The following is a 12,158-nucleotide window of genomic DNA, read 5'->3' on the forward strand; positions in this document are numbered from 1 at the left end:
CAGCAGCGAGGCACCGGTTGATTAACTGAGGCGTCAGCCAATCACGAAGCGGAGAATTTTGACTGACGTCAGCTTTAGCCAATCACAGTGTTGAATCGGGTAGCCATGCGTCCCATCCTTGTTTGCTCTCAGCAGCACCACTTTGTCATCCTTGTGGAAACCATGGCATTTCTTTGTGACAGTAACGCTGAAATTTAACCGATTTTTTTTTATTATACACTATCAGTAATAACAAATTTAAGTGAAAATCTTCTTGTAGTACAAGTTTATTATTTCAATAATTACATATTTCAAGACAGGAGGAGGAGACAAGCCAGTGCACATGACAAACTATTTTCTGAGTCAAAAATGCCTGTAGAAATCACATGCATTTGAGTTTTTACTGCACCATCATTCATCAATTCATTTTATTATTTTATGTTTAAATATTCTTTTTTCCTGGTCATCTTTTTTTCACTTGATATAATTTTCTTTAACGTTTTACAAGATTAAAAAAATCTTTTCTCTATTTGTATTGCACTTTTAAAACAGGGAACTACAAAGAGCTTTGACGAATGTACAAAGGCAAACATTAAAGCAAACCAAGAACACAACAAACCCCAACTGCAGCAGAGACCAAGTAAAACAGAGCCGGCAACGTAAACGTGAAAAAGTTCTCTGTAAAGTTTTGAATTTAATAATTTCATCAATATATCAAAATTTCATTGTATAATTGAAATATCTAAGATATATTTAATATGTAATCTAATCTGTTTTGATTGTAATTGTGCACATTGATAAACATATACGTAGTTATTCCTTTAAGAAATACGATTTTTAGGGATGCTAGTATTAAGTCCAAGATTTTTTTTCTGATTTTGATTAATACCAATAGATAGATAGATAGATAGATTAAAAACACAATGGAATTTTGTTTGGAAGTCTCCTCTGTATGGAGATGAAATGAAATGAAATGAAATAAATGTAGCATGGAAAACTTTATAGCACTGATCATCAACTGGTGGCCCGGGGGCCAAATCAGGCCCCCCAAAGCTTCCTTTCTGGCCCCCAGAAGATCATTCAGTTCAGAAAAGCAGGAAAAGAAGATGTTGTGGTTTAAAGAGTATCTTTTGGCTTTAAATGTCTGCAGCTGTTAAATCCACCCCAAAGGCAATTGATATTCAAATAGTTTTAGAATGACTTCACATTTGATCTGTTTTTACAGAAATTCAATTGTCAGCTTCTATTAGTAAATATTTAAAAAATGAATTAAAACTGGCAAAAACAGTCAGATAAAGTGGTGAAAAGGGGTTAAAGAGTGGCAAAAATGGGCGATAAGATCCAAATAGGTTGTAGAGTGGCACAAAGGGACAAAAACTTGCAGGAAAAGTGGTGAGAAGAGGTTAAAATGTGGCATACCATTACTTTTAAAGGATAAAAGGGGCAAAAAGTAAATCAAAAATGGGTGAAAAGTGGCAGAAATGGTGACAAAAGTAATGAAAGGTGGCAAAAATAGACAAAAAGTGGCAAAAATGGAAAAAGGAGGGATAAGACAGGCAAGAAAAGTAGTTGAAAGGAGTTAAAGAATGGCAAAAAGTTGGGTTATAGAGGCAAAAATGGTCAAAAACGATCAAAAATGGGTTAAAGGTGGCAAAGTGGTGCAGAAATAGCCAATGGCAAAATAGTAAAAAGGCAGGAAAGTGGGTTAAAGAGTGATAAAATTGCAAAAAGAGCCAAACACCTGGTTAAAAGTAGCAAAATGGTGCAAAAATAGCCAATGGCAAAGTAGTGAAACCGCAGAAAAGTGGGTTAAAGAGCGATTAAATTGCACAAATGGGTTAAACATGGCACAAAATAATGCAGAAATGGCAGAATGAAGCAGTGAAGTAGTGAAAGTGTTAAACATGAGTTCATATTGGTGCTAAATCATAATTGTTGAGGGAAAATTCTCTGGGATTTTCCGGAGCCCAGCCAACTCTGTGGGCATGCCTGTCTCCTTGTGGTCTACAGCATTATATATTGGGATATATCTCACTGGTAATGCCTAGAAATGTCCTGCGTTTTGAAAGAAAGTACAAATACTTAAAAAATAATATGTTAATCAAAGCAAAATATTGATTTAAATTTTTATTTCTTGGAAGTCTGGCCCAAAGAGACTCTGCCGAGACTCAATCTGGCGCTGTGCAAATGTACTTGATGACCCCTGCTTTAAAGGAAACGTAGAAAACGTTAAGAAGCTGGTCAAACACCGAGTCTATTACATAAAATTGTACTAAAGGCATTAGGTTACACACTTCCATACACTAGGTGGCGGCATGGCCTCTAACCTCCCTCTGTAGTCCACCAATAAACTACAGAGAAGAAGAACCTGTGACATCACAGCCGCCGACCAATCAGAAAGCCGCTAGCAAGCCAGCCCAAGCACTCATAACTGTCAGAGCAGAAACAGCGAAGAATCTCAGTAAACCTGTAAAAATATTTAGTATTGAGAGATACTGGTATTTTTCAGGTAGGTTGTGTGTTTTTATTGTTATCAAACAGCTGTATGATTAAACTGCCGTACAGTTAGGTCTGATATTTTAACTGTTAAATCGGTTTTAGTTGTCGTTTTCCACGTTAATGTCAAAGTAACAACTCATCCATGCTAACGTTAGCATTAGCTGAGGTCAGTGTTAACTTTCAGGTAAAGATGTCGCAGGACAGATTTCCACAAACAGGCAAAATTTAGGTAATTATGGTGTTTCCCCGGCCGTTATACCTTTGATATTAACGTTTCTGAATTATTTAGTTACCGCGTACAGTTTTAGTATCTGTTTCGTTATTAGAGAGATAAGTTGTGTTTAAGGGCTTGCCACGAGTGTCGAAATTTCAACAATTTGTTTGAGGACGAATTTAATAGCAGTGATTTGGTTTCCTGTTAGAAAGGAATTGATGGTCATCACTGCCAAGAGCTTTCAGGTGATGAATTAAAGGAGTAAAAGTAGAACTATTTAGAGCTAAGCAGTTTTATCAGATTGTTTTCACAGGTAAAACATTTCTTCAAAATTCAGATTTCGCTTTACTGAGAATCTGCTGAGGAGTTTAACAGTTAAAGCTGGTCAACAAGACCAAAGAGAAAAGCTCTCCCACCAGGTTGGTCAGGTAAAGTCACACCTGTGTTATAAAGTAAAATCTTTACACACACCTGAAAGTTTAACCCTCAGGCATCACTGTCATTTACTGCCCTTTAAAGCCATTAAGGACAAAAATGTCCACCTCCAAAAACTGCTATAAAAACTTAACAGATTCATATTTTTACAGTTTTTTTTTGCATAAATCTCTTAAACAACTTCAGTTGTGCTCAAAACTACCAAATATGGAATAATTTTCAGGATTTTAACTAGGGCTGGACGATTATATAAAGAATAATAATCACAATTATTTTGGTTGATATTGGAATCACGATTGATAAACACAATTATCCATTGATTTCAAAACTTGAGTATTTATTGAACCACAACTTAAAAGAACAATCAAAAATAAATTAGTAACAAGTAAAATAATAACAATATATTAAATAATAGCAATAAAAAGCAATAAATAAAAATAAATATCCAATCTACATGCACTCCTGTAAGACTTGCAAAATTTGCATGCAGAAACCACTAATAACAGCCAAAAACACAACCCAAAAATACTCTTTGAAGCACACATTAATCATTTTTCTTTGATTATTATGTTTTTATGATCATGAGAAGCCAAAATTGAAATCATGATCAAAATTCAGTAAATTGTCCAGCCCTAATTTAACCCTTTAAATGCCCGTTTGAAGACTTACAGATCAAAAATGTGGTTTGAATGGGAGTCAATGGGACGTTTTTGTCCACAAGTGAATCAAAAGGGCAGTACATTTTAAATAGGATGCTACACAAAAACTAATAATGCATCAGAGTCAGTATTTTGGCTAATGTTTGACATACCCAGGACTGATTTAAAAAAAAAAAACACACACACAAAATGATTGAATGTTTAGTAGTTTTGAGGACAGCTGAAGTTGTTTAAGAGATTTATGCACCAAAAAAAAAAAAAGGCAGAAAAACTATTAATCTGTTAAGTTTTTATAGCAGTTTTTGAAAGTGGACATTTTTGTCCTTAATGGCTTTAAAGGGTAGTAAACTTGTTTCACAGTGTTCACCTGAACTGTTAGAGCAATTGAAATTTGAATTAAAAAATTTGCTTAGAAAGAAACTCTGTTGCAAAAAATTAGACCATATTTATTAACACAGCCACAATGGTGAGCAGAGAAAGAGGAAAAATTTGCCCAATGGACAAAAATGTCCTTAGAGATGCCTGAGGGTTAAAGAATGAGCATTTCCCAAAAATGGCAGGAACCGACAGAGATCTGTTGGTCCTGCTACTGCTACAAACGTGTGTTCTTGCATATGACAGATATCTTAAGTTAATGTATTGGTTGTAAAGCTCCAGTAAGTTTCTTTTAAGGTAATATCTGCTGATAACGATTGAAAGCAACTGAAAGCAAGAAATCAGTCAGTATTGGGTGCATATGAATTGTATTCTCATGTGTAGTTTGATTTTCTGTTGACTCTTATAGAAGTATAACATTCTGCTACAATGATAAAAGTTTTTCTTACATTCTAACCAAAACACAAAATGCCTAGCATCGAGTTTACCCTTAATATGATCTATTCTTATTTCCCAGGTTTTATCTGAAGTCTGACAGGTTCATGGTCACATCCAGGAGAGCAGAGCGTGCTCAGAACCATGGCCCTCGCTGAGGAGCAGCCTGAAAAGTAAGAACTCGTCCCTCATGTCACGTTCCATTATTCAGAATGGGAATCTGGGTTATTGCTTGTAGATTAATACATTAAAGGAGTGTGCCTCAAGAAAGCTAACAACTGCAATCCCATGAAGTAAATATACTAAGTTAAATGCTGAATTATTATTGATTTACTGCAGCATCGCTATTCCATGTTGTGGAGTAAGGCTGATTGTTTGTTTAAGATTCATAGAAGTTCAGAAAACTGTTGAAAAATGGAAGAAAGTTGATAAATAAGAAGATTTATCACAACTTGTAATTTGCGACTTCAGAAAAAATCTGATTTAAGTAAGGGGGTGTTTTTGCATGATGCCAATTTTATTAGTAAAGTTGAACTCCTGCAGGATTATTTTAGCACACTGTTACTCAGCCCTGATCATCCAAAGAGCCTTTGCAACCTTTGCAGGAGCCACAATCTAGGTTAAGTGGCAAAAAGTGACAAAAACAGCTTGAAGAAGCAATAAAAATAAGTTAAAGGTGGCAAAAATGGTTAAAAAGCAGCAAAAATGAGGAGAAAAAGCGGAAAAGGGTCAGAAAGTAACAAAAATTGGGTGAGTAGTGACAGAAATGAGTTACAGGTGGCAAAAAATGGCCCAAAATTGTCAAAAGACCATGGCAAAAAAATTTCTGAAAAGTGACTACAAAAGGCAAAAGCAATCAAGAGTGGCAAAAAATGGACAAAAAAAGGAAACAAGTGGTACTTGATGGCAAAAGGAAGCTTAAATGGGCAAAAAAATGTGTAAAAGTGGCAAAAATGGGGGAAAAAATAGGAAAAAAGGGGTATTTAATGGCAAAAGGTAGTTTGATTGGACAAAATATGGTGAAAAGGGGCAAAAAATTGATAAAAGTGGCTTAAAGACGTTGCAAAAATGGGTAGAAAAATAGGAAACAACTGTTATTTCATGGCTAAAGGTAGCTTAAATGGGCATGAAGTGGCAATAAATAGGGCAAAGTGGCAAGAAGAAGTGGCATAAAAGTGGTATTTAATGGAAAAAGGTAGGTTAAATGGGCAAAAAATGGTGAAAAGGGGCAAATATGGGCATAAAAGGGGTATCTAATGGCAAAAGGTAGCTTAAATGGGTGAAAAGTGGCAAAAAATGGTGAAAGTGGCAAAAAAAATCCTTTTTTAAGGTTTTCTGGGGGAATAATTTTAAAAATTTAGACATAAAAGAGCCACAAATAATTTGAAAAGAGCAGCATGTGGCTCCAGAGCCACACGTCCAGTATCACTGGTTTAGTAGCTTCTTAAATGCTGGTTATTTTTTCTTCATGTAATAGCCATGATTGCAACTTATTTAAATCCAGAGAGGGAAGTTGCTGTGATTTGTTTTGCTATTTACACAAACAAAAATTCTGGTGTGTTCCTGGTTGTTTCAGAATCATGACTAATCAGATTCTACTTTATAGACTTTGTAACACGTTGTTTCTTGGTGTTTGTCTTTGTGTTTGTTTAGACACTGCTGGGTGTGTTTTGCCACAGAGAGAGACGACCACAGTGCAGAGTGGGTGAGTCCCTGCAGGTGTAAAGGCTGCACTAAATGGATCCATCAGTCATGTTTGCAGCGCTGGCTGGACGAGAAGCAGAAGGGGAACAGTGGAGGAGCGGTGAGCTGTCCACAGTGTGGCACCGAGTACCTCATCACCTTTCCCAAGATGGGTGAGTTCTGACGTGTGTTGATTTTTGCACTGGCAGTGCCCACAACGTCAGCTCAGTGTTGTGCTGCACAATTAATCTGATCACAGTTGCTTTGGGCTTTAAGTTTTTCAACTGTGCAACTATTTGACTATGTAGAAGTACATTTATTTTCAAAACAGGAAAAAAATAAAAATCTCAAATTATTTTCAAAGCAGTACAGTAAAAAAATGGGGTTTGCATTTTTTTATGCCACTTTATTTTTTTTTTGTTTTGTTTTGAGTTGAGAAATTCACACTTCTAAACTATTCTCTGCTGTACACCTCAAGTATCTTGAGAATACCTTTCCCCCAGACCAAACAAATTCTCTAGTTTTCATCTATCATAAAAGAAAAAAATCAAGAATCAGAATCAAAAATACTTCAGAATTTCCTTGGAAGTTTTTACACTTTCTCTTCTGCACAATAAAGCCAAGGAAATATTGGAATTTAAATCTGAATATGGCATAAATAAGAAATATACTAAAGTAAAATGGTAAATACAGAAAGGGCAGGGTACATTGGTCAGACACATTTCTAAAAATACATCAGTTGTGGATCAGGTGATGCACTTTATGTCAAAAGTCTCACACTTTAGATCTAAAAGGGGTCAGTCTGTCAATCAGAGTTTGTATATGTATACTAATAAACCCATCATAATCTGATTTCTGGGGTTACCTGATAAGTTACACATGTAGTCATGTAAACAGCATATTTTAATATATTTTATCAGATAAAGGCCATTATGGGATTATAGAATTCAGATTGACACACCCAGCCCAATAATCTGCTTTATTCAGTGCATGTACATCACCTCATCGCATGAGTGAAGTAAGAGAGCAGAAGTAAAAGAGACAAAGAAGAAATGAAAGACATGGCAAGAGCTGCAGAGGCAGCATTGACCTTTAACTTCAATGAAATGAAGGTTATAAATACCTTTAGTCTTGGGGGTGGGTAAAATGTAGAAATGCCAAATATTTGAGGAACCATCAATGAAATTAGCTTAGATGGGGTTTAAAGGAAGCATGGACCAGGGTCATCACACTTACATGTTTCTGATCATCAAACAAATTTTGATATTAGAACAAAAGATAACCTGAGGAAATAAAAAAGACAATGATTGCATATATTTAGAGAAAAAAAGCCTTCCAAACGTACCTTAAGTTTTATGTGTGAACACAGCGTTTGTTGACAGGAACAAGAATGATAAAAACAACCTTACATTTCCTTTACCTGTAAGTTTTCCTGTTCCTCTCCAGGTCCTTTGGTGTATTTCCTGCAGCAGGTGGACCGAGCCCTGTCCCGTGCGAGTCCTTTTGCAGCAGTCAGTGTGGTGGTCGGGACGGTTTACTGGTCCGCCGTCACATACGGGGCGGTGACGGTCATGCAGGTACACAGAGACAATGATATTCTTCACAGTAGAGCAGCAGAGCGTTCAGTTTGCTCACATGTTTGTGCACCTGTGCAGGTCGTGGGACATAAGAAAGGCCTGTACATCATGGAGCGAGCTGACCCACTCTTCCTGCTCATGGGTCTACCCACCATCCCTGTGGCTCTGGTGCTGGGGAAGATGATCCGCTGGGAGGATTACATCGTGAGGCTGTGGCAGAGATACTCCCACAGAGGGAAGCTGCATCCAGGTACTACAGCAGACGATCAGCAGTGATTGGATGATGTAAGGGTTCATAGTCAGGGGTATCAGCTGTGTATTTCTTTAAACACAGGCACAGGTCAGTATCTGCCCCGGATTCCTGTGGATGGGCCGGGATCTGGAGACCACCTATCTGTGTCAAGGACGCTCTGTGGAGCGCTTATCTTTCCCTCCATCGCCAGCCTGGTGGGGCGACTGCTGTTCAGACGGATGGACTCTAACCTTCAGCGCACCATACTGGTGAATATTCCTCATCCATTCCATATTTAGGAAAGATGGCCCATATTTGATGTCACATTTGTGGAAGGAAGCTTCCAGATTGTTAGTCAGATAGAGAGAATCTGATGCTGTCTTTATACTGGGATGAAAAGGAAACACAGAAACAATGGATAGTGAAAATCCAGAGAGAGATCGACACACTTTCTTGATAACCCCAAACCCATTAGCACTCCCTAAGATTTGGTACCGATTGTATTTAGGAGAAAATTTGACAACCTAAATACAATCGGTACCAAAACTGGGGAGTGCTAAATATATGATTATGTTTTTGTACAATTTAGACCAGGGGTCTCAAACTCAATCACAGAGGGGGCCGGATTCTGAATTAAGGTCTAACCTCAGGGTCCACATTAAACCACACTGTCAAGCTTGTTTTCTCCAGTAATAAATTATGGGGAAAATTCGCTCTGGTGATAAATGATTTTGAGATTTAAGAAGTTAAAAGGCTGAACATCTGAGATAAAAAGTCTAACTTATTAGCTTAAAAGGTCAGAGCATGAAATTATATGTTAAAATAATGCTTTTTAAAAGGTAAATATATAAAAAAGAAAGTCACAATCATGATATGAAGGCAAAAAATATGACTTAAAATTTAAAATGGTGCACCTCAAAGGTCAAAATATTAGAGAAATGTCAGAATAATACTGCAGACCTCATATTTTAGGGCCAGTTACAATAAGTAACTGTGTAACCGTACCATGGGCCAGATTTGGCCCCCCGGAGTTTGACGCCCCTGATTTAGACAGTTTGTTGGAGTTCCAATTTTTTGATAAATAAAGAAATATTAATTTCCCTCATACTTGCAGTCTAAAGCCCACTTTAGACTAAAGATTTGCGACGAAACGAGTTGAAACTTGCAACTGCTCACGACAGGCTGCTATGTGATTTTCTGAACATCTTCCAGTCCACACTGCTGTGACTGAAGGAGATGATGCTTGGTCTCCATAATCTCTCCCACAGTCAATTGAAACTGCTTTATTTTTGCAATAAATTTATCTCTACAAGAGGGACAGTACTGCACAGTATTTTTTCCTGCATCTTTATCATCCTGATAGAGCATAACATCAGGCTGTTTGATTCCTAGCGCATGGTTGCCTCACAGCAAGATGGTTCCTGGTTCACTTCCTGGACAGGGCCTTTCTGTGCAGAGTTTGCATGTTCTCCCCATGCATGTGTGGGTTCTCTCCGGGTACTCTGGCTTCCTCCCGCCACCAAAAAAAAAATGCTTGTTAGGTTAATTGGTGAGAGTGCCTGGGTGTTTGTCTTGATATTGACTGAAAAGACGAGGTCAGTGGCTTTTCACCAGCAGCCAGGCCTCCCTACACCTCAAACAAAAGACGGCGCTAAATTTCTTCTCCTGTGCTCTCAGAGAGAGCTGCTACAACAGCAGCCAAGATGACAAAAACAGTTTCATCATAGCATCACTCCCTCAGCATTAATGAAGTATTTAGTCATCTATCTGTCTTGATTTCATTTGTTTTGTGTTGTTTATGAGTTGCACAGCTGACATTGGCCTGTCCTCTTTCCTCACAGGGAGGCATCGCGTTCGTCCTGATTAAAGGAGTGTTGAAGGTTTATTTCAAACAGCAGCAGTACGTCATCCAGGCCAACCGACAGATCCTCAACTACCCCGAGAGGAACAATGATGGACAGTATGAGGGCGGAGACGAGGACACGGAGGACAGCGGGAACGAGTAGATTTGAATTCTCCGAGGTGAAAAGAAAAAACTGTGGAGCATGATGACATGACCGTTCAGAAGAAAGGAGTGTTTTTGCCATAAATCACAATGCAGAAAAACTGTTAAACTGAGGGAAGAGCTCGTGCAGAGGAGGACAGGGGTTTCTGAGTGAGAGTCATGAGTCTGTTGAAAGTGACGACAGCGGTTTCTGGTGCAACTGTGGACTTTTTTCTCCAGAATCTAGTTTTAAACAGCCAACTCTGATCACAAAATACAGGAATAGTTAACGGCTAGAACCACTTCAGTGGATGTCAAAGGCAACAAAGACACAAGAAGTTGTTCCAAAAATCTAATATTTCAGCCCTATTGGTTTAAACAGGGCATTGTTAGTAAGTTTAGATTTATATCCATTAAAATTATTTTGTTTAATATGTTTTCAGTTTTGCAAAATCCCTATCAGGGCTGCAACCTTCCTTTAAATACTGTTAAACTTCATCATGCCAGAGTTCAGTTATCAAGCTGCTGATTTTTAAAATAAAAGCAGCATTAAAAAGACAAACTCTAGTGCCTCCTTTCATACATAGAAAGTATATAAGTTTAAAACAAACCCCAAAAATCGTCACTTTAACATGGGTGTAATTTATTTTTAACAAAGTTAAATAATTGTAGAAATACTGAGCGTGTGCAGGACAATTAAGACTCCAGACAGGGAATGGGACAGGGAATTTAACCAGGAAAAACCTCGTTGAGATAAAAAGTCTCTTTTTCAAATCGTCGTGGCCAAAACAGGCAGCATCACATTACAGACAACCAATGACATGGCAGACATAGAACAAGATAACGTAGACAACATGCAGAAAATAACAGGAGCCAATATTTGCTCAAAGCAACCACAGATGTGATAAATAATACTGTGCAATTGTAATTATACTGGACAATGCTGCAGTTTATATTGTAGAGCAATTATGATATTATCCAGACTAGGACTGGGCAATTTATTGATAATTAGATAAGAATTTGGCCTGCTGGAATTTTTAAATTATAGAGGGTGCTATATTTCTCTGAAATTTGTCTCAAAATACCAGTTTTAAACTTTTTTTGCAGCAGAGACATTATGCATTACATATCATACAGTCATTCAGGTGACATATTTTTTTAGAGTAGTCTACCAAAAAATCCCACCATCTTCATTTTGGTCCTTTTTTCTTATTAAATATAAGAATGACAAAAACCCTTCAATGCAATAATTTCTATCCAATTTGCAATACGAGTCAAAATCATCAGAATTAGACACTTCTAAAGAATTGTTCAGCCTTTGTTAAGCAATAAAAGAAAGTTAAGGAATAATTACATAACTAACTGCAATTAGATTGTTTTCCAAAACTGTTCAGCCCTAATCTAGAGTTTAGAAGTGTGTATTTCTCTATTCAAAACATACAAATATTGATTAGCATAAAATAAAAACCCTGAAGTTTTTACTGTGCTGCTTTCAAAATAACTTCTCCAATTAGAAAAAGGTTTATCTTTTATTGAAAATAAAGGTTCCTCTAAAAAAGCAATAGTGGCACTATTGTAAACTTAATGGTCTCTCTGCTGAAATGTATGTAAACCTTTCTAGTACTACTGAATTGAGCTGGGCAATTAATCACAAATTAGATGAAATCGCAATATGGCCTGCTGCAACTTTCATTTGCAGAAGTTTCAATAGTTCTTTAACTTGAAATGTGTCAAAATACCAGTTTGATAAATCATTTTTTGCAGCGGCAGAGATTTTATGCACATTATGCAAACATTCAAGTGTCATTTTTTCATAATGGTTTACAAAAATCCTCCTTTTTGTGTTTTATGTATGTTTTTATTAATCAAAATGAGTGACATAAACATGATAACGCCCTTAAACAAAGCAAATGACGTCAAAAATAGTTTGCTTATTCTTTTTAAAACTGATGAAGCCTAGCGTTACTTCACGAAATTCATACCCCAGCCACACCTCCCCCACCCCAGCCTCCTCCTTTATAGCTTAAAGCTTGTTGCACCCCCATATTCAGATTTATGCTACTATGGATTAACTGCTTCTGAAATA

General features: G+C 37.0%; 1 protein-coding gene across 1 annotated transcript; it reads left to right on the top strand.

The window, feature by feature from the left end:
* The first annotated feature begins 2,384 nt into the window (after positions 1–2,384).
* Positions 2,385–11,391, top strand: march5l (membrane-associated ring finger (C3HC4) 5, like). Its single transcript, XM_041810172.1, has 7 exons — positions 2,385–2,488; positions 4,679–4,769; positions 6,250–6,452; positions 7,726–7,856; positions 7,935–8,106; positions 8,191–8,357; positions 9,930–11,391. Exons 2-7 carry the CDS (start codon positions 4,741–4,743, stop codon positions 10,092–10,094), a joined length of 867 nt encoding a protein of 288 aa, XP_041666106.1. The 5' UTR covers positions 2,385–2,488; positions 4,679–4,740; the 3' UTR covers positions 10,095–11,391.
* The last annotated feature ends 767 nt before the right edge of the window (positions 11,392–12,158 follow it).

This window comes from Cheilinus undulatus, linkage group 17 (genome assembly GCF_018320785.1).
Source record: "Cheilinus undulatus linkage group 17, ASM1832078v1, whole genome shotgun sequence".
Lineage (NCBI taxonomy): Eukaryota > Metazoa > Chordata > Actinopteri > Labriformes > Labridae > Cheilinus > Cheilinus undulatus.